Source organism: Myxine glutinosa, chromosome 8 (assembly GCF_964187855.1).
Source record: "Myxine glutinosa chromosome 8, kmMyxGlut1.1, whole genome shotgun sequence".
Taxonomy (NCBI): domain Eukaryota; kingdom Metazoa; phylum Chordata; class Myxini; order Myxiniformes; family Myxinidae; genus Myxine; species Myxine glutinosa.
The window spans coordinates 108595814-108618347 of NC_136268.1; the positions used below are offsets into that span (position 1 = coordinate 108595814).

Here is a 22534-nt window from a genome sequence, read left to right on the forward strand (position 1 = left end):
ACTGTATATTTAGTTTTGGATTTACATTGGCGGATTTTGCGTCAAATAACATAGAAATGTAGTTACCTATTGTAGCACAAAACTATTAGTCTGTTTTGGTTACACAAGATAATACAATCATGATGTTCTGACGTTTCGGGTTTTACTCTTTGTCGGAGAGAAAGAGAAAAGGGTCAGTCAGCACCTAGTTGTAATCCTTAATATCAGATAACTTTAACCACATAAACCATAACTTTAACCACATAACCATAACCGACAACAGAGAATGCCCACAGTAACAGTAAAGCGTACAGGTGTGAGGTGTCTGTGCAATGAGACAAATAAATACTCTGAGCTATGTAAATGCTTTGTATGAATAATACGGGAGGAAACTCAAAGTCATAATTATGAAACCTCCCACCCACCGGAGGCCACCGGCTGGGACCCCAGAAGGTTCCACAGAAAGTTTGGCAGGGCTATTTCCAAAATTGAGGGAGTCGTTCTGGGACCGACAGACAGACAATCCTGCTTTATTATATACTGTAGATATTATATAGATTATGAAATGGAATAGTTTATGTGTTTAAAAGCAATTTACCTTGAAACACAATGTTTCACTAGGATTTTGGAGCCTTCATGGTGAGTGATGTGAAGTTGCTTCTGCTGAAGATAAAATTAGCGGACACACGCTCAGAGCTGGACGCTGTATGTCCACCTTGAATCAGACGAACTTCAATCAGAGTCGCTCACTGGGAGACTGCCCTTCAACGGGATAGAATCTGACCCTTGGTGCATGAGCAGCCATCTTGCGTGTTGGGCAGGATCGTATGTTGAGCTCAACCTTCATCCTGCAGGTTTGTTGTACCCAGACCCTCCAAAAAAAATAAAGAAAGGAAGTATTTATTCACAGACAACCAAAAACCTTCTGAACATAGTCATATATACTATACTCGATCCTATTCCTTTGAACCACAAGTCATCTCGAGTCAATGAACTACCCCAACTGACACAGGGTTGTGCATCTATGCATAATGAGGATTCTTTTTCTATGAGTAAAAAAAACCTATCAAAAATGATGGGTTGAAACAGTTTATTCGACGGTGCAGCATCCTGAGCGTGCCAAAGTCTGAAGCCTTGGCCTAGTGTGAATATGAATGATCGTTTTAAGGCCATTTTTCCCCGCTAGAGCGGGGCTAAGCCTTGCAGGCCCCATGACAATCATGGTTCCCTGTTTGAGGCAATGTTTTTATGGCCGGATGCCCTTCCTGACGCCAACCCTTAGTCGCCACTTAGGATGCGCAGGGATACGGTGTACCTATTATAAACCGGGGTACTCACCGTGATCATTCATCCCAGCAAGCTGGTACTCAATTTGCCGACCTCGGAAGGATGACAGGCCGAGTCAACCCCCCTGGCATTAATTCAGCGATCGACCGGGATTCGAACTCAGGATCCCAGAATCCCAAGCCAGCCTTGGCCTAGTGTAAGGTGTGCTTCTATCTTCTTTATTTATTAGACATCACACGCATGTAAATGAACACTCGTTTTACTCTACGTGTGTTGCAAATCACGTGCAGCGAATTTCACCTCCCTGTACCTTGTATTATTCTGTTTAAAAACGCTTCTGTACACCGCCCTTGAGGCTTGGGTTGCAAGCCACCGTCTACAATTCGAATAGAAGAGTGATAATTACTCTTTTATGGAAAATGTTTTTCGAGTTTGTTTTATCCTCAACAATAGACCGTAGTGAACACAGATTTGTGTTAAAAGATTGGCCTTTAAAACCTTCCCTTATGAAGGACAGATATCAGTACGAACACAAACCCACAAACACACATTGTGTTTTATATGGTAGATTTATCGTTACATTAATCTTTTCTTATCATTAATCAGAGGTTATAGTTTCAACCCTGTTTACCTGTTTGTTTGGCTGTTTGTGAACAGGATATCTCAAAAAGTTGTGGACAGATTCGGCCGAAATTTAGCGGAGGGGTTGGGTGTGTGACAAGGACGAAATTATTAGATTTTGGCGAAGATCTGGATCCGAGAATTTTTAAAGTGATCCTTCACCTATAGGATGTAGGGCCAAAAACGATATTTAGCGTGATATTTCAAAACGTTGTGGGTGACTCGTGACAAAACAAGGTGGATGAGTTGGTTAGGCGGCAAGAACAAGCCAATAACATTTTGGTCGAGGGAGTGGCGGTTTACGCACAGTCATGCAGGGCACGTACATGCCGAGGGCCCCTGGCAGAAGCAGCGTGAGTCATGCGAGCAATGGGGCCCAGAGATCACAAGAGACGAGACATCACAGATCGTGGGACACAGTCTTTCAAGATGGCCCGACCCGAGGGTGCGGTGTCACTTTTCTGACAAACATGTCAACTTGTGAGTGATGATAAACACAGCGCAAAGGAAATGCTCCATGTCAAAGAAGGAAAGTATTGTCATGCAATGAATTAAAAAAAAAAAAAACCACCTTTAGAGGCCATTTTTCCCCGCAAAGCGGGGGTTGGCCTTTTTCGGGAACCGTGGTTGTTGTTGTTTTTCGGTCCCCTATTTGAAGCAATGTTTTACGGCCGGATGCCCTTCCTGACGCCAACCCTTTTTGCCGCCTTTAACGACAAACGGGGAATTACCAGTGAACTGGTACTCAATTAGCCGACCTCGGAAGGGATGACAGGCTGAGTCAACCCCCCTGGCGTTAATTCAGCGATCGACCGGGATTCGAACCCAGGATCCTTGGATCCTAAGCCGGCACCCTAGCCGCTGGCCCAACACCAGGGATGTCATGCAATGAATTGATGAAAAAAAATGTTTTCCCTGATGTTTAACTACACAGGACTATTACAAAATTTGGGGGTGAGGTTACTATTAGTAGAGAAAGTGGAATAACAATTACATTTAATGTACACAAATGCAACTACAATCACAATAACATTTATATAATTCTTAATGTTAATATATATTGATATTGTTTCACAAATTCACACCACAATTTATTGTAGGATCAAAAAACAACTCATTAGTAAATGGACTAACCAGTGCGAACAGTTTCAAATCGGAGCACCTGTCGCAAGGATGAAAACAAACTTACCCCAGCCGTGTTGAAAAGCGAAACACAGCTCAACAAAAGCCTGAAAAGGGGTGAAAATCATTCAAAAAGAACCTTTTTCATCACACAAGCAGCAGAGGCAGAAAAAGGTCTTCGGTCTGTGTAGACCTTCATCCTGTGGGTTTGGGTGGTGCCATTTTGGCTTAACATGGCATTTTGTTTTCCAGGGGAGGAAAAAGGCAATAAAACGTGGGAATTCCTCCGGATTTTTTGTAGTCGAATCTGAAGCAACAAATGCTGAGCGAGTGCGAACCTTCTTCCACCAACACCGCGAGTGGCGCTACGTGATGCCGATGCAAACACACGCACACATACACACACACACACACGTATATACTAGCTGGGTGATAACGGGCTTATGTTAGCTGAGGATAATGACTGTACCTGAGTTGCTGTGTTGTCATGATTTTCACCAATCATAATACAAACAATTACTTTGCACAAATTTATTTGTAGTGTTTGTGATATTACATTTTTATAGGCAATTTAGGTTGAAGATTTAGGTTGAAAAAACAAAATAAATTGAAAAATAAAACGCTCAGCACATACATACGGGAGGGGGTAGGTGCAGACTGCATGTTTGGGACGATTACACCTCACCACCACATAATTCAAAACACCTCACCACCACATAATTCAAAACACCTCACCACCACATAATTCAAAACACCTCACCACCACATAATTCAAAACACCTCACCACCACATAATTCAAAACACCTCACCACCACATAATTCAAAACACCTCACCACCACATAATTCAAAACACCTCACCACCACATAATTCAAAACACCTCACCACCACATAATTCAAAACACCTCACCACCACATAATTCAAAACACCTCACCACCACATAATTCAAAACACCTCACCACCACATAATTCAAAACACCTCACCACCACATAATTCAAAACACCTCACCACCACATAATTCAAAACACCTCACCACCACATAATTCAAAACACCTCACCACCACATAATTCAAAACACCTCACCACCACATAATTCAAAACACCTCACCACCACATAATTCAAAACACCTCACCACCACATAATTCAAAACACCTCACCACCACATAATTCAAAACACCTCACCACCACATAATTCAAAACACCTCACCACCACATAATTCAAAACACCTCACCACCACATAATTCAAAACACCTCACCACCACATAATTCAAAACACCTCACCACCACATAATTCAAAACACCTCACCACCAAGTAATTCAAAACACCTCACCACCACATAATTCAAAACACCTCACCACCACATAATTCAAAACACCTCACCACCACATAATTCAAAACACCTCACCACCACATAATTCAAAACACCTCACCACCACATAATTCAAAACACCTCACCACCACATAATTCAAAACACCTCACCACCACATAATTCAAAACACCTCACCACCACATAATTCAAAACACCTCACCACCACATAATTCAAAACACCTCACCACCACATAATTCAAAACACCTCACCACCACATAATTCAAAACACCTCACCACCACATAATTCAAAACACCTCACCACCACATAATTCAAAACACCTCACCACCACATAATTCAAAACACCTCACCACCACATAATTCAAAACACCTCACCACCACATAATTCAAAACACCTCACCACCACATAATTCAAAACACCTCACCACCACATAATTCAAAACACCTCACCACCACATCATTCAAAAACACCTCACCACCACATAATTCAAAACACCTCACCACCACATAATTCAAAACACCTCACCACCACATAATTCAAAAACACCTCACCACCACATAATTCAAAACACCTCACCACCACATAATTCAAAACACCTCACCACCACATAATTCAAAACACCTCACCACCACATAATTCAAAACACCTCACCACCACATAATTCAAAACACCTCACCACCACATAATTCAAAACACCTCACCACCACATAATTCAAAACACCTCACCACCACATAATTCAAAACACCTCACCACCACATAATTCAAAACACCTCACCACCACATAATTCAAAACACCTCACCACCACATAATTCAAAACACCTCACCACCACATAATTCAAAACACCTCACCACCACATAATTCAAAACACCTCACCACCACATAATTCAAAACACCTCACCACCACATAATTCAAAACACCTCACCACCACATAATTCAAAACACCTCACCACCACATAATTCAAAACACCTCACCACCACATAATTCAAAACACCTCACCACCAAGTAATTCAAAACACCTCACCACCACATAATTCAAAACACCTCACCACCACATAATTCAAAACACCTCACCACCACATAATTCAAAACACCTCACCACCACATAATTCAAAAACACCTCACCACCACATAATTCAAAACACCTCACCACCACATAATTCAAAACACCTCACCACCACATAATTCAAAAACACCTCACCACCACATAATTCAAAACACCTCACCACCACATAATTCAAAACACCTCACCACCACATAATTCAAAACACCTCACCACCACATAATTCAAAATACCTCACCACCACATAATTCAAAACACCTCACCACCACATAATTCAAAACACCTCACCACCACATAATTCAAAACACCTCACCACCACATAATTCAAAACACCTCACCACCACATAATTCAAAACACCTCACCACCACATAATTCAAAACACCTCACCACCAAGTAATTCAAAACACCTCACCACCACATAATTCAAAACACCTCACCACCACATAATTCAAAACACCTCACCACCACATAATTCAAAACACCTCACCACCAAGTAATTCAAACACCTCACCACCAAGTAATTCAAAACACCTCACCACCACGTTATTAAAAAGACCTCACCACCAAGTAATTCAAAACACCTCACCACCAAGTAATTCAAAACACCTCACCACCAAGTAATTCAAAACACCTCACCACCACGTGATTCAAAACACCTCACCACCAAGTAATTCAAAACACCTCACCACCAAGTAATTCAAAACACCTCACCACCACGTTATTAAAAACACCTCACCACCACGTTATTAAAAACACCTCACCCCCACATAATTCAAAACACCTCACCACCACGTTATTAAAAACACCTCACCACCACGTGATTCAAAACACCTCACCACCAAGTAATTCAAAACACCTCACCACCACGTTATTAAAAACACCTCACCCCCACGTAATTCAAAACACCTCACCACCACGTTATTAAAAACACCACACCCCCACGTAATTCAAAACACCTCACCACCACGTTATTAAAAACACCTCACCACCACGTGATTCAAAACACCTCACCCCCACGTAATTCAAAACACCTCACCACCACGTGATTCAAAACACCTCACCACCACGTTATTAAAACACCTCACCTCCACGTAATTCAAAACACCTCAAGACCACGTTATTAAAAACACCTCACCCCCACGTAATTCAAAACACCTCACCCCCACGTAATTCAAAACACCTCACCACCACGTTATTAAAAACACCTCACCCCCACGTAATTCAAAACACCCCAACACCACGTAATTCAAAACACCTCACCACCACGTAATTCAAAACACCTCACCACCACGTGATTCAAAACACCTCACCACCACGTGATTCAAAACACCTCTCCACCACGTTATTAAAAACACCTCACCTCCACGTAATTCAAAACACCTCACCACCATGTGATTCAAAACACCTCAACACCACGTAATTCAAAACACCTCACCACCACGTAATTCAAAACACCTCACCACCATGGGATTCAAAACACCCCAACACCACGTAATTCAAAACACCTCACCACCACGTCATTCAAAACACCTCACCACCACGTAATTCAAAACACCTCACCACCATGTGATTCAAAACACCTCTCCACCATGTTATTAAAAACACCTCACCACCACGTAATTCAAAGCACCTCACCACCACGTAATTCAAAACACCTCACCACCACGTAATTCAAAACACCTCACCACCACGTGATTCAAAACACCTCACCATCACGTAATTCAAAACACCTCACCACCATGTGATTCAAAACACCTCACCACCACGTTATTAAAAACACCTCTCCACCACGTTCTTAAAAACACCTCACCACCACGTTATTAAAAACACCTCACCACCATGTGATTCAAAACACCTCTCCACCACGTTATTAAAAACACCTCACCACCATGTGATTCAAAACACCTCTCCACCACGTTATTAAAAACACCTCACCACCATGTGATTCAAAACACCTCACCACCACGTTATTAAAAACACCTCACCACCATGTGATTCAAAACACCTCTCCACCACGTTATTAAAAACACCTCACCACCACGTTATTAAAAACACCTCACCACCATGTGATTCAAAACACCTCACCACCACGTTATTAAAAACCACTCACAACCACGGAAACAAAAGTTTGAGGGAGTAGTTCAGTGACAACAGACACTGCCCAGATATGTAGATACGTAGATAGATGACTGTATGACAGGATGACTCTCCTGAGTTGCTGTTTTGTCATGATTTACACCAATCATAATTCAAACAATTATTTTGCACAAATGTATTTGTAATATATGTGATATTACGTTTTGTAAACAATTGAAGTTGAAGATTTAAGTTGAAAAAAAAAAAATTGGAAATTTTTTCCAAAAAAAAATACCCTTAGGACATACAAATCGGAGAAGTAGGTGCATACCAGAAGTTTTGTAGGATTTCACAAAAGTTTGAGGGAGTAGTTCAGTGACAACACAGGACAGACACTGCACATAATATATATATATATATATATATATGTATATATGTTTGCCAAAACTGAACAGTTAATGTGCCAAGTGTATGCTTTATTAACTCGGCATAATCAATGGAGTCTATGTATTGACGCATTTTCATGCATTCGTGTTTTTGGGCCTAAATATTTTTTTGTGCCCAGGGTCCCAAAAAAATCTTAATCCGCCTCTGGGTTCAGGTCCCAATCCAGATCTGGCCTATCAATGGGATACAAAAGTAAACTGTTGAGCCTGACGGAGGGATGCTCTCTACCGAGTGCCTGTCTAGTTTGCCAGGTTATTTGTAACTGACGATTGATGGATTGTACCTGATTTACAAGGTGTCTGCTGCACCGAGATAAACCGATATTAATGTAGATAAGGGAATACCCTCAGATGTCCAAATATAGTACAACAGCCTCGGTGGCATAATGGTTAAAGTGTCTACTCTGAGTGTGGGAGGTCTGTGGCTCAAACCCTGGACGAGTCCATACCAAAGACTTGAAAAATTGTACGAGTTGCTTATTTGCCTGAAGCTCAGAATCTAATAGGATAGCTAGCACAGACATACAACCATAAGTTAATAATAATAGCACAGGCTTTGATGGGTCGATTGGCTTCCTTTGTCAAAGTTACTTATAAGCGACTCATTAGTATTAACAGAAATGTGCATTTTGATTTCCGTGCAACCATTGGACGTCATGGAGGGATTTAGTGGATCGAATATTGAGGGATTCTATGGATGTAGCAGCGAACAGTTCAGTGGTTGGAATTCAGTGGTTGATGGAACAGGGGACGTGTTGAGTGTATTTTACATTTAGGGATTCAGCAGATGCCACAGGAAGATTGAGTATCTCATTATAGAGCAAGATGGGTTTCATCAGCAAACAGGGGCTCAAAGAGACAGCTTATTGGAGAGCGAGAGCCAATCAAGAAGATGATGTACCATATTCAAGTGGGAACATCCAAGATGATATATAATCAGAGATTGCTCTGTATGATTGATTAACTATTGTACATTATCCCTCAATAAGTTAAGCTTGTAATACATATACAGTCACGTGAAAAAGTAAGTACACCCCATGTAAAGTTTTGACTTTTTCAACATATTTCAACATACAGCTATTTGATCTTCATTTCAACAATATTGATAGATAAAGGTGATATAATGTAACAAATATCATGAAACATTTACATTTTGTAGTCCATTGTATAATTTAAACAAACATAAATGCAAATTTTGCATGTGGAAAAAGTAAGTACACCCCTACATTTATCACTACTTCAAATACCTAAAATTAGAATCAGGTGCACCAGCTCAGGTGCAAATGATTAGAACATCGTTAGAGAGGATCTTGGAGGAACCTGTCTTATTTAAACCTCAGACATTTAGTTTGGTTTGCTCTTTGTTGTTGGAAGTGTGCGGCGTCACCATGCCTAGATCAAAAGAGCTCTCCGAGGCCTTCAGAAAGAAGGTTATAGATGCCTACGAGACGGAAGGGATTTAAAAAGATCTCCAAACAATTTGAAATCAATCATTCGACTGTCCGGAAGATCATCTACAAGCGGAGAAGATTCCAAACAACTGCCAACTTGTTCAGGCCAGGCCGCCCCAGTAAGTTCAGCCCGAGAGCAGACCGCAAGATGCTGAAAGAAGTCTCTAAGAACCCCAGAATGTCATCACGGGACCTACAGGTAGCTCTTGCCACTGTTGATATCAAAGTGCACGAGTCTACCATTAGAATGAGGCTGCACAAATTTGATCTACATGGGAGGTGTGCCAGGAGGAAACCTTTGCTGTCCAGAAAGAACATCAGGGCAAGACTAAAGTTTGCCAATGAACACCTAGGCAAAGACCAGCACTTTTGGAACAATGTGCTCTGGACAGATGAGTCAAAGGTAGAGCTATTTGGCCACAGTACCAGAAGGCATGTTTGGCGAAAACCAAAGAAAGCATTTGACCACAAGAACCTGATACCAACTGTAAAGCATGGTGGTGGAAATATTATGGTTTGGGGCAGCTTTGCTGCATCAGGGCCTGGGCAGCTCACCATCATAGAATCCACTATGAATTATTCATTGTACCAGAGGGTGCTTGAGGATAATGTGTGGCCATCTGTCGGAAAGTTGAAGCTCAACCGAAGGTGGACCTTGCAACATGACAATGACCCTAAACATACTAGTAAATCTACCAAGGAATGGCTGAAAAGAAAGAAATGGAGGGTTCTGGCATGGCCAAGTCAAAGCCCGGATCTAAATCCCATCGAGATGTTGTGGGGGGATTTGAAACGAGCTGTGCATGCAAGAAACCCCTCAAACATCGCACAGCTGAAATAATTCTGCACGGAGGAGTGGGGAAAAATTTCTCCCAGTCGATGTCAGAGACTGTTAGACAGTTATAAGAAACGCCTACTTGAGGTTGTTTCTGCCAAAGGGGGCAATACCACCTATTAGAGCCAAGGGTGTACTTACTTTTTCCACATGCGAAATTTGCATTCATGTTTATTTAAATTATACAATGGACTACAAAATGTAAATGTTTCATGATATTTGTTATATTATATCACCTTTATCTATCAGTATTGTTGAAATGAAGATCAAATAGCTGTATGTTGAAATATGTTGAAAAAGTCAAAACTTTACCTGGGGTGTACTTACTTTTTCACGTGACTGTAACTGTAATAATAGTCATATAAGAGACTACTTTATTATTAAATGAATGTACCTATGATGTTCTGCAAAATGTTAGTATGATTGCCTTGGTTTCAAAATGATGAAATTTTATGCAGGCCATGTCAGGTGGTTGTGTGATTCAGGTGTGATCAATCAGTGGATGTTAGATTTTTGTGAGTAAGCACATTATAACAGAGGAAGGAATGAAAATATGGCATTTCTATAGGTTAGGCGGTGGAACGTTCCGTTTCCCAGTAAGATGGGGAAAAGTTGCATTCCACAGTAAGGTGGGGTAAAGTTACATTCCCCAGTAAGGTGGGGGTAAAGTTACATTCCCCAGTAAGGTGGGGGTAAAGTTACATTCCCCAGTAAGGTAGGGCAAAGTTACGTTCCCCAGTAAGGTAGGGCAAAGTTACATTCCGTAGTAAGGTAGGGCAAAGTTACGTTCTCCAGTAAGGTGGGGGCAAGATACGATTTTCTCGCCACCTCCCAAATTATACATCCACTGTCATTTGTTCATATACAGGAGAAGTGGGATGAGGTTTTCACCTACCTTTCCTGATGGGGGAATCTTGGCCCACCTTACATGGGACATCCAAAATGTTTGGGAATATCTGGCCAGTTACTTGAGAAGGTGGCTCTACCTTGCTTGTGTCATGGCTCAATGGTCCTCGGTACATTTCAAGGAGAAATGGAATATGGCTAAAACTACCTTCTTACGTCATGCTCACAAGATACATATTTCATCATTGTTTCCCATTCATCATATTCACGTACTAGCGATGTAACCGTGCTACGCACGGGTGAGAGGCCACATTCAAACAGAGAATGCAGAAACGGCGAATGCAAAACCATGAACCAATAAATTCCACATTCCTGTGACGCCTTCAGTGGAACGTCAGACATGGAGAACCAGTTCACGAAGGACTTGGGCAAATTTTTTTTACTGCAGCTGATCCAATCAAAAGCAAAGTGGGTAATATTTATATGATGTCAATGGCGAAGCTGCAAATGGTGAATCCACGAATATCATGGGTGGAAACCCTCACATCATTTCCTCATTCTCCTTTAAACTCAATCTCTCTTTATTTTCATTCCAAACAGCATCATTCCAATCACAAATTAATACTATACCAACAATATAACAAAATACAATGTTACAAACACTCATGAGGTAAACGAAGATAAACGCCGTTCTGACGTTGCATCCGTAAAGGAAGCAGTTGCGTATGGATGGAAACTCAATCATAATTGTATTGAGAAATTCATGAAACCTCCCACGCACCTTTCGGACACCTGCCGGGACCCCAAAATGTTCCACATTAGGTTTGGTGGGACAAGCCCCAAAACTGTCAGAGTATTTCAGGGACAGACGAACGGACACACTCCTGATTTATAATACAGATATCGTGCGTGTGAGATGAAGTGGTGGTTTTCTGGGGATGTGTTGTAAAACATGATGCAACACAGGGATGATTCGTCAAATAACCTCTTTAATGTCTTGAATCACCTCGTTCATTGAAGTACACGTTTCACTTGATCCCATTTCAAACCTCAAACATTAATTTTCATCATAAAATTAAAACAGTTTCCCATTTTGCTTTGACAAATATTAGGTGTATGCAAAACATTGAAATATGACGATGAATGTATTTTTTATCCACATGCAAAACTAGTTATTATTGCTTTTTATTATTCAAATTCCACACAACAATTGATGAACCATTTGCATTCTACCCAAAAGTCCTGATAAATATTTGTTGTCTTATATGTTCCACAAAAGATCAATATTCTACAAAGCAAACTAGCACATCAAACCCCCAATTGTTTCATCATCCAAGTTTACTTTTGCGGCGCATGGCCGAAGGCTTTCAGGAACTCTGCAATGAAAGAGTTGGTGCATGTCAGTCGGTAGAGCAATGAAAGTTTACTGTAACTAAGAATGATCTTAACCAGAAAAGGAGAATCGTCATTAAAAACTATTATCTGATGATGTAATTTAATTGGAATCAACATTATCAACTGAGGCCAAAAATGTGCTCCGGCCATATATCAACTTCCCCAAAGATACATCGATATTTGGAGCAAATAGATAACGACATCACATCAAACGCTGCTGTTGCAAAACTAGCAAAGTCTTGCTCTTCTATCAACCGAGACATGTATTGAAAAGAATGTCATGCCTGAATCACGTGTGCAGTAATGTATGTGATCCACATGGAGATCAGTGAATAATCCACTCAAGTGTTACCAGAGTGAAGAGTTAGAATTTGTGGACTCTGTTGCTGGGACAGCAAATTGTGTGTGTGTGTGTGTGTGTGTGTGTGTGTGTGTGTGTGTGTGTGTGTGTGTGTGTGTGGTGTGTGTGTGTGTGTGTGTGTGTGTGTGTGTGTCATTTCGAAGACCGAGCTGCTGTCGTTGCATTAGACTGACACGACACAGTTGTCCTTTTGAGATGGAGATTTGAAATTCTGCTTTTATGAAATTTGCAATAAGAGGAGAAATAAACCGTTATCATTCCAATAATACTGAACAATGGATAGAGGCCATCAATGCCAGACATGAATTAGAGCCATCTCCCTAGACATATTGTATCTCGAGCTTTCGATACGGTCTGGCACCCCACTCTGCTCACCATGGTCTCCTATTATGGTATCCATGGAAAGATCTACCCATGGCTCGCAGACTTCCTCTCCTGTTGTAGTCAACGTGTGCCTCTCAATAGAATTCCTCATCTCCTCTTCCTGTCCAGGCTGGAGTTCCTCAATGCAGTGTTCTGAACCTTGTGCTTTTTCTGGTCTTCATTAATGATCTCTCAAACTCTCTGGAAAATCCCCTCTATCTTTTTGATGATGACTCTACTCTTTGTCGCTCCATCTCTCAACCCTCAGATCGGCAGGCAGCAACCTCTTCACTCTCTGCAGACCTGGATAATATCACAAACTAGGCAAACAAGTGGAACATGTCTTTCAATTCTGACAAATCTCAGACCCTCACTATGTCTCTCCAAAAAGACAATCTGGAAAACCCTCCCATTATTTTCTCAACAATCTGCTTCAAGACGTTCTGTCTCTCAAGCTTTTGGGTCTCACTGTCTGCCATGGTTTTTCCTGGGAAAACCATATTTCCAAGCTGGTCTCCAAAGCCAGTGCATCCTCCCGCCATGTGAAGTCCTTTCTGGGCACTTCAGAGCTCCTCACCCAATACAAAGCTTTCATCCGCAGCTCAATGGAATACTGCTCTCCCCTCTGGGCTGGTGATCCTGCCTCACACCTGGCTCGGCTTCACGCTGTAGAAACCAAAGCTTTTAGGATCATTGGAATCTCCCGCGATGAAGCTGATTCTGAGGGCCTTTCTCTCCCTCACCGCAGGCAGGTTGGTGGTCTTTTGGTCTTCTACCGACTCCTCTCTGGCCCAGCTCCCCCAGCTCTGCCTGTGCTCTGTTCTCCAAGTATTCCTTCAGGACACACAAGATCTGCCAGCAACCCTTTTCTGGTGAAACTGCCAAAATCAAGACTCTCTGCTCACCTGCCTCTGGAACAAACTCCCACACTCTCTTCAATCCCTCTCCTCCTCCAGGTCTTTAAAACAGCTGTTTGTAGTATTCTTATAGAAAATCTTATCTTCCCCCATCCAAAACCTTGTTCTTTTCTAACCCCATTAATCCACCCCAAATCTACTTTTTTCAAATTCCGTTTTCTTTCCAGAAAGTCCCCGTGGTGTCCATTTGTTTATCCCGTGTATCCGCCCCAGCCCTCTCCCTTGCACAGATCTCCCAATGTCCCTGTTCTCTACTGTTGTTGTGTTTCCCTCTCTCCTCCTCCTCACGTCTCACGCTCCCTTTATTATATGTTCCATGTGTTCGCTCTTACACGAGCCTCGACTTAGGATACAAAAAAAATCCTCTCCCTGTAAATGACTGTGATGTTCGAACCTCAAATCTGAACGAAGCAATGAGGGATTACAAATAAAATATAACCAATATAATGCTTTCAAATAATTGATTAATCAGTGAAAAGTGATAAATTTCTTATCCACCTGATGGTTGCCCTACCAAACAGGCTAATTTAATATGCTTTGATTTTCTGTAAAACAATCATGTTGACTCAAAATTATAAATATGTTTTGATATATAGAGAGGAAAGTGATGGGATTGTGCATATTAAAACGAAGGACATGTGACTTACCTTCAAATGAAACATGCTTGTCGTCATCTTTGTCCCAACCCTTGACCATACCTAATGCTGTTTCTTCCTTTACTCCAAGTACCTTAATGATTTCTTCAACACTCACTTTTCCATCCTTATCCTAGGTATACAAACACAGAGGGTTTGAAATAAAATTTTGCATTTTTTACATGTTAAAAATAAAAGTTAAAATAAAATTGTGCAAATGAAAGATGAATCAAACAGATACACGTCTTCATGCACAAACAAATAATGTTGAACTGCCTGCTCCATGTTTTCACACACTGCTGTTGTTTTTGCACAATCAGCCTTAAAAACAGTGCTGAGATGATTATCAACTCACTGTCACCTGGTTTACACATAGATAAAGCAATTATCAATAATGAGCAGTGTGCGTCTCTAAAATAAATACGAATAACGAGTTTTGCTGAAAGGCCAATAAGATGTGAAATGCGCTTTTAACTCTTGTGATGGTAAATTTACAAGTTGAAAAGAAGACTTAAAATTTCATTTTTTGATGTAAATGAATGAAAATGTGTTAAGAGTTTTGCAAAACTTGGATGTTTGAGTCATAGATTCTTCAACAATGTGGTGTGTTAAGAGTTTTGAAAAACATGCTAAATGTTTCATCAAATGTGCGTAAGCAATAGAAAAAAACTGTACCGTTCATAAAAAGGTGAGTATTGATAAAGGGAGTCGTGCAAATTAATGAGTGTGTATATGTCACTCAATTATTACGCGGTGCTCTTCTGTGTGGAGTCATGGAGTGCCATGCATGGGTCATGGCGAATTACGCACTGAAGCAGCACGTACACTGAGCCTCTCGCTAAAAAGGATGCCTTAGTCATATTAAGTAGACGATGTTATTCTGACGTCGGCTTCGATTACCATTCTATTCCCTTCACAGACCTTTGTTAGTTACCTCTGCCACCGAAGGTGGATGGAGGTTGAGGTTATCTTTTCACTCCTGTCTGTTTCTGTCTTTTTGTCTGTTTCTGTACGTCTGTGTTTGTTTGTTTATGATCAGGATATCTCAAAAAGTTGTGGACGGATTCGGATGAAATTTGGTGGATGAGTTAGGTATATGAAAAGGACGAAATTATTAGATTTTAGTGAAGATCTGGATCCGGATCTGCATCTGAGAATTTTTAAAGTAATTCTTCACCATTGAGAGATATGCTAAACTAGAACAATGCGACTGTGTCACCAATATGCCTCTGCAAAGTCACAACGGGTAGATGCCCTCGTTCATTGTAAAAATTAACAAGTTTGATTTAAATCCCTTCAGCTGTTTTCAAGTATCACATTTTCACCAGCCATGACAGGCTTCACATCGATCGATGAAGTAGTTTCAGAGAAGGGACTTTTAAAAAATAAACATTTTTGGCTGGTATACCACTTCACCTATGATGTCATCATTATCATGCTTTTGTTCCCCATTGGGAGTACTTTACAATGTGCAAAGTTTCAAATTTTTCCATTCAGCGGTTTCCGAGAAATAATTTTTTCATTATTTGCTTTTAATCCAAGATGGCTGCCATGCCACGTGACCTATGACGTCACAATTATCATAAAACATTCTGCATGGGTGCCACTCCTACCCTGAAAGTTTCGTCTCAATCAGACTTATGGTTCGCTGGGAAAAACGAGGTTTAGCCCGTACGTTCGGACGGACGGACGGACAACCCGAAAACATAATGCCTCCGGCGACTTCGTAGGCGGAGGCATAAAAACGATGTATAGCACGATATTTCAAAAGGTTGTGGATGACTTTTGGCAAACTTGGGGGATGAGTTGGGTGAGTGACAGGAACAAGCCGATTAGATTTTGGGTCAGGTCCGAATCCAGATCTGACCTATCAGTGGGATACAAAGCGTGAACTGTTCAGCCTGGTGGACGTATGTGCTCTACCGAGTGTCATTCTAGTTTACCTTATCTCTATTCACCCTACTTCATCGATTTGAATTTCATCGATTCATCGATTTGACTTCATACACCTCATTGATCCCAGGATCTTGACTCTCAAATTAAAAGGGGGACTTGGTCATCACAAAAAATACAAACCACGAATATCAATGGGAAGAGAGAAGAGATTCCAAAAACAACTGACCTGATCCAATGAATCGAATGTGGCCCGCAGACTCTCTATTCTCTTGTCCTGACTTGCAGTACATTGTGTTTTACATGGAACGTCCTTTTGATGCTTTTCCTGATCCGGCAGAAAAATGAAGAAAAACAACTATATCAGATTAATAAAAATGAAAGCACATAGTGATTTGCAGCAAACTGAAGATTTAATGATAAAGGCATAAAGAAAACAGAAAATGAATGAAACAGAATGGACATGACTGATAAAGCCACAAAAACGATATAATGTATTTTTCAGAATTCGTTTCATCAACATTCGTTTTACACTCTTTATTTTTACAATTCAGGGTCATTTTACATCACAATTTTCTTCTCTACATGAAAATAAATCTATGGAGGAGCAAAAACGCTGGGAGGTTATGAAGGCTTCACATTGAAGGACAAGGATGAGATTTCAGAGAGCAAAAATATAAAGTGTGGTAAATCTGATTTATTTTCTTTATTTTTCAACTCGTAATAATGTAGATATTTAATTACCCCGAAGAGATAACAAAGGTAACTTTCCCACATTCAAGCAGACAATCAACATGGGATATCAGCAAAACGCTGGATTATTTGTCAAATTTATTGGTTCAAAAGAGGTCGCAACAATACAAAACAAGAAAAAGAGCAATCAGGGATTGCAAACCCTCGCCAGGATGTATTTTCAGTGGTTTTTGAAGGCTTTTGTGTTAAACAAATATGGCGGCCGAACCACGTGACCGATGACGTCATTATTATTATTTTTTCTCCACTAATTTATTCCTAGATTATGCTCAAGAAATTTCATCTTGATCGGATGATGTTTTGTACTTGTCAAATTATGACGTCATAATGGAGGCACTTATGACATCATCATTAACATATTTTATTCCCCATGGAGAGTTCTTTACAATGGGCCATGTCTCAATTTGTTCTATTCAGCGCTTTCGGAGATATAGAGGTGCAAAGTTCTTTGGTTTTTTCCAAGATGACGGCCAAACCACGTGACCTATGACGTCATAATTATCATTAAGAAATTATGCAGGTGGAGTTGCACCTATGGTGGAAATTTCCTGTCAATCGGACCAACGGTTGCAGAGAAAATCATATTTATTCTGTGCGGACAAACAGACAAACAAACAGACAGACAAATGGACTCAAATGCAATATCCCCTCCTCAGGCGAGGGAAATAAACGATTTCTAATGTCTAATATAGACAAGATCAATCTGGTGATGAAAGCTCTGCAAATATTGATAAACAAGATCAGATCGATGTGTGGTGAAGAATTCAAAGGGGATTAAAAATTGGGAAGATTGGGAAGGTAACAAGTGACACTTTCGCTTTTACAGTGTTATGAATGTTAAACAAACAAGAAACCACCTGTTCATCGGAATTCCAAAACGTCACGCATTGGCTCTTCTAATACAACAAACGTGCACATTAAGTACAGATAGACAATTAATTTGCTCCCAAACTGAGGTTGTCTCAACGAATTAAAAGATACCAATGTACCATAAAAGAAAGGATAAACAACAAGATTTGCCAAAACAACTGAAATATTCTCACCATTGCTTAGCTTTTGTTCTCTGCTGTTCAAGAGGTTTCCAAGTGTGTTTCAAATTCCGCGATTCATTTATATAACATAAGGTGTGCACAACCTCAGGCAAACGGTCACAGACTTGTCTAATGACGGAACACGCAAAAATTTCCGGTGTTCTTAAGAGCTAGGTGTGGTCCTGCATTGCTACTTCCTTTAACATTCTTGTCTATTTTTGGTTCTGGCCATTTGTCAAATCAACTAAAGATTAATTAAGACAAGTCACAAGATTGAGAAAATGTAAAATTTGAAAAACATCTAGGTGTGCAATAAGGACACCAAATTTGCCACAGGCACATGTGTAAGGTGACTTTCAAAATGACATAGGAATGCTACCGAGGCTTACCATGCATGTGCTGTTTGTGTATTTTTAGTGATCCGTTCTGCTAGCGCTGGCACTTTTTAACCTGCTCATGCAAAATCTGAAATTCAAAGTCTTTTCAACATAATTTTCAGGATTTGGATAGCAGGGTGGCAATTTCAAGATTGTTAACCTGAGTTGTGTTCCTGGACGCAAATCGGACTCATTAAATGGAGGAAATACAAGAAATATCCGTGGATGAGAGGTGCTGAGTTCTTTCCTGCCATTTCCTGTTAATGCAAGCAATTGGTCGCATTCACACACACACACACACACACACACACACACACACACACACACACACACACACACACACACACACACACACACACACACCAGAGTATACCATATACCCCAGAGAGGATAATAACATGACCTTTCCTGCAACTCCTGCAGGGAGTTAATTAAATTAAATTGTTTCAACTAATCTCAAATTGTATTCGTTAATTAAAATTTATAAATGAAGGATTTTCCAAGAGATCCCCAATTTTAAATAGATGGTATTCATAGAATACTTACCCTGCGCAGTCAACATGGTGCGAGCCAACTCTTCTGTTTTTGAAGGGTTTTTTCTTTGATGCAATATGGCTACCAGACCACATGAGCGATGACATCATAAATTTATATTCCATAATATAATTGTTGCGTAGTTCATACTCAAAAAATTTCAAACTGATCACACTAAGCATTGTCCCTGTCGAATTATGATGTCATCGTTGACAGCACAAGTTATTCCCCATGCGGAATTCTTTACATTGAGCCACGTTTCAATTTTTTCAATGGAGCAGTTTTCGAGATATAGTTGCAACGTTTTTTGTTTTTTTTCCAAGATGGAGCTTGTACCACGTGACCTATGACGTCATAATTGTCCCCCGTCGCACCGCGGAGCGAAAGGGGGACTATGGTTTTCCCCTCCGTCCATGTGGCCGTCCATCTGTCTGTCCGTCCGTGCGTGTGGGCGTGCGTGCGTAAGCGAAGCACCGCATTCGAATTTGGTGTGCGGGTGGAACCCACGTCAAAATCCAAGATGACCGCCGCCATGTATGTCTGACGCCATGTATGTCTGAACATTGTGAGCGGAATATCTTCAAAAATAAGCGATGTTCCAACTTCTAATCTGGTGTGTGGGTGTATCTAGGCATAATGAAGAACCCTATTGAAAATTGGGTCGCCACGTCAAAATCCAAGATGGCCGCCGCCATGTATGTCTGAACCTTGTGAGCGGAATATCTTGAAAAATAAGCGAAGTACCAACTTCTAATTTGGTGTTTGGGTGTATCTAGGCATAAGGAAGAACTCTATTGAAAATTGGGTCGCCATGTCAAAATCCAAGATGGCCGCCACAATATATATGTCTGAACCTTGTGAGCGAAATATCTTGAAAAATAAACGCACTACTAACTTATAATCTGGTGTGTGAGCGTATCTACGCATAAGGGAGAACGCTATTGAAAATTGGGTCGCCATGTCAAAATCCAAGATGGCCGCCTTGCGTCTGCCTCTTTGTCAACTCACATCACTTCAACGACGGGGGACCTAGTTGTCATTAAAATAATCTACAGGAGAAGGTGCTGCGATGGTGAAATGTTCGTGTCCATCAGACGAACAGTTGCAGAGAAAAAAAATTCATACTGATTGGATGAATCGGATTCATACTTGTCGAATTATGACGTCATTACGAAGGCACCGATGACCTCATTATTAACATATCTTATTCCCCATTTGGAATACTTGACAATGAGCCACGTTTGAATTTTTTTCCATTGAGCGGTTTCGGAGATATAGAGGTGTAATATTTTTCCAATATGGCGTCCATACCACGTGAGCTACAGTCACATGAAAAAGTAAGCACACCCCATGTAAAGTTTTGACTTTTTCAACATATTTCAACATACAGCTATTTGATCTTCATTTCAACAATATTGATAGACAAAGGTGATATAATATAACAAATATCATGAAACATTTACATTTTGTAGTTCATTGTATAATTTAAATAAACATAAATGCAAATTTCGCATGTGGGAAAAGTAAGTACACCCTTGGCTCTAATAGGTGGTATTGCCCCCCTTTGGCAGAAACAACCTCAAGTAGGTGTATCTTATCACTGTCTACCAGTCTCGGACATCGACTGGGAGAAATTTTTGCCCACTCCTCCATGCAGAATTCTTTCAGCTGTGCGATGTCTGGAGGTTTCTTGCATGTACATCTCGTTTCAAATCCCCCCACAACATCTCGATGAGATTTAGATCCGGGCTTTGACTTGGCCATTCCAGAACCCTCCATTTCTTTCTTTTCACCCATTCCTTGGTGGATTTACTGGTATGTTTACTGTTTAGGGTCATTGTCATGTTGCAAGGTCCACCTTCGGTTGAGCTTCAACTTTCCGACAGATGGCCTCACATTATCCTCAAGCACCCTCTGGCACAATGAAGAATTCATAGTGGATTCTATGATGGTGAGCTGCCCAGGCCCTGATGCAGCAAAGCTGCGCCAAACCATAATATTTCCACCACCATGCTTTACAGTTGGTATCAGGTTCGTGTGGTCAAATGCTGTCTTTTGTTTTCGCCAAACATGTCTTCTGGTACTGTGGCCAAATAGCTCTACCTTTGACTCATCTGTCCAGAGCACATTGTTCCAGAAGTGCTGGTCTTTACCTAGGTGTTCATTGGCAAACTTTAGTCTTGCCCTGATGTTCTTTCTGGACAGCAAAGGTTTCCTCCTGGAAAACCTCCCATGTAGATCAAATTTGTGCAGCCTCTTTCTAATGGTGGACTCGTGCACTTTGACATCAACAGTGGCAAGAGCTACCTGTCGGTCCCGTGATGACATTCTGGGGTTCTTAGAGACTTCTTTCAGCATCTTGCGGTCTCCTCTCGGGCTGAACTTGCTGGGGTGGCCTGGCCTGAACAAGTTGGCAGTTGCTTGGAATCTTCTCCGCTTGTAGATGATCTTCCGGACAGTCAAATGATTGATTTCAAATTGTTTGGAGATCTTTTAAAATCCCTTCCCAGACTCGTAGGCATCTATAGCCTTCTTTCTGAATGCCTCAGAGAGCTCTTTTGATGGTGACGCCACACACTTCAACAACCAAGAGCAAACCAAACTAAATGTCTGAGGTTTAAATAAGACAGGTTCCTCCAAGATCCTTTCTAATGATGTTCTAATCATTTGCACCTGAGCTGGTGCACCTGATTCTAATTTTAGGTATTTGAAGTAGTGATAAATGTGGGGGTGTACTTACTTTTTCCACATGCGAAATTTGCATTTATGTTTATTTAAATTATACAATGGACTACAAAATGTAAATGTTTCATGATATTTGTTATATTATATCACCTTTATCTATCAATATTGTTGAAATGAAGATCAAATAGCTGTATGTTGAAATATGTTGAAAAAGTCAAAACTTTACATGGGGTGTACTTACTTTTTCACGTGACTGTATGATGTCATAATTATGAATAAAAATTGTCCAGGCGGAGGCGCTCCTATGGTAAAATTTCGTGTCAATCGGACCAACGGTTGACTTATGTAACCGAATGCTTAACCCCGCTTTAGCTTCACGAGCGCAGGATAATAAGTACAAACATCACACACAGCAATGCCGACTCTCGACACAATCTCGAATACGATAACCGACTCTCGATACAATCTCGAATATGATAACCGACTCTTGGTACGATCTCGAATACGATAATCAACTCCCGATAC

At 40.8% G+C, this 22534-nt stretch overlaps 1 protein-coding gene across 1 annotated transcript; it reads right to left on the reverse strand.

The window, feature by feature from the left end:
• Positions 1-12034: 12034 nt before the first annotated feature.
• LOC137432827 (uncharacterized) lies at positions 12035-19047 on the reverse strand. Its single transcript, XM_068125065.2, has 4 exons — positions 18426-19047; positions 16859-16957; positions 14749-14869; positions 12035-12441 (listed from the first exon to the last, which is right to left on the reverse strand). Exons 1-4 carry the CDS (start codon positions 18426-18428, stop codon positions 12404-12406), a joined length of 261 nt encoding a protein of 86 aa, XP_067981166.2. The 5' UTR covers positions 18429-19047; the 3' UTR covers positions 12035-12403.
• Between the last annotated feature and the right edge of the window lie 3487 nt (positions 19048-22534).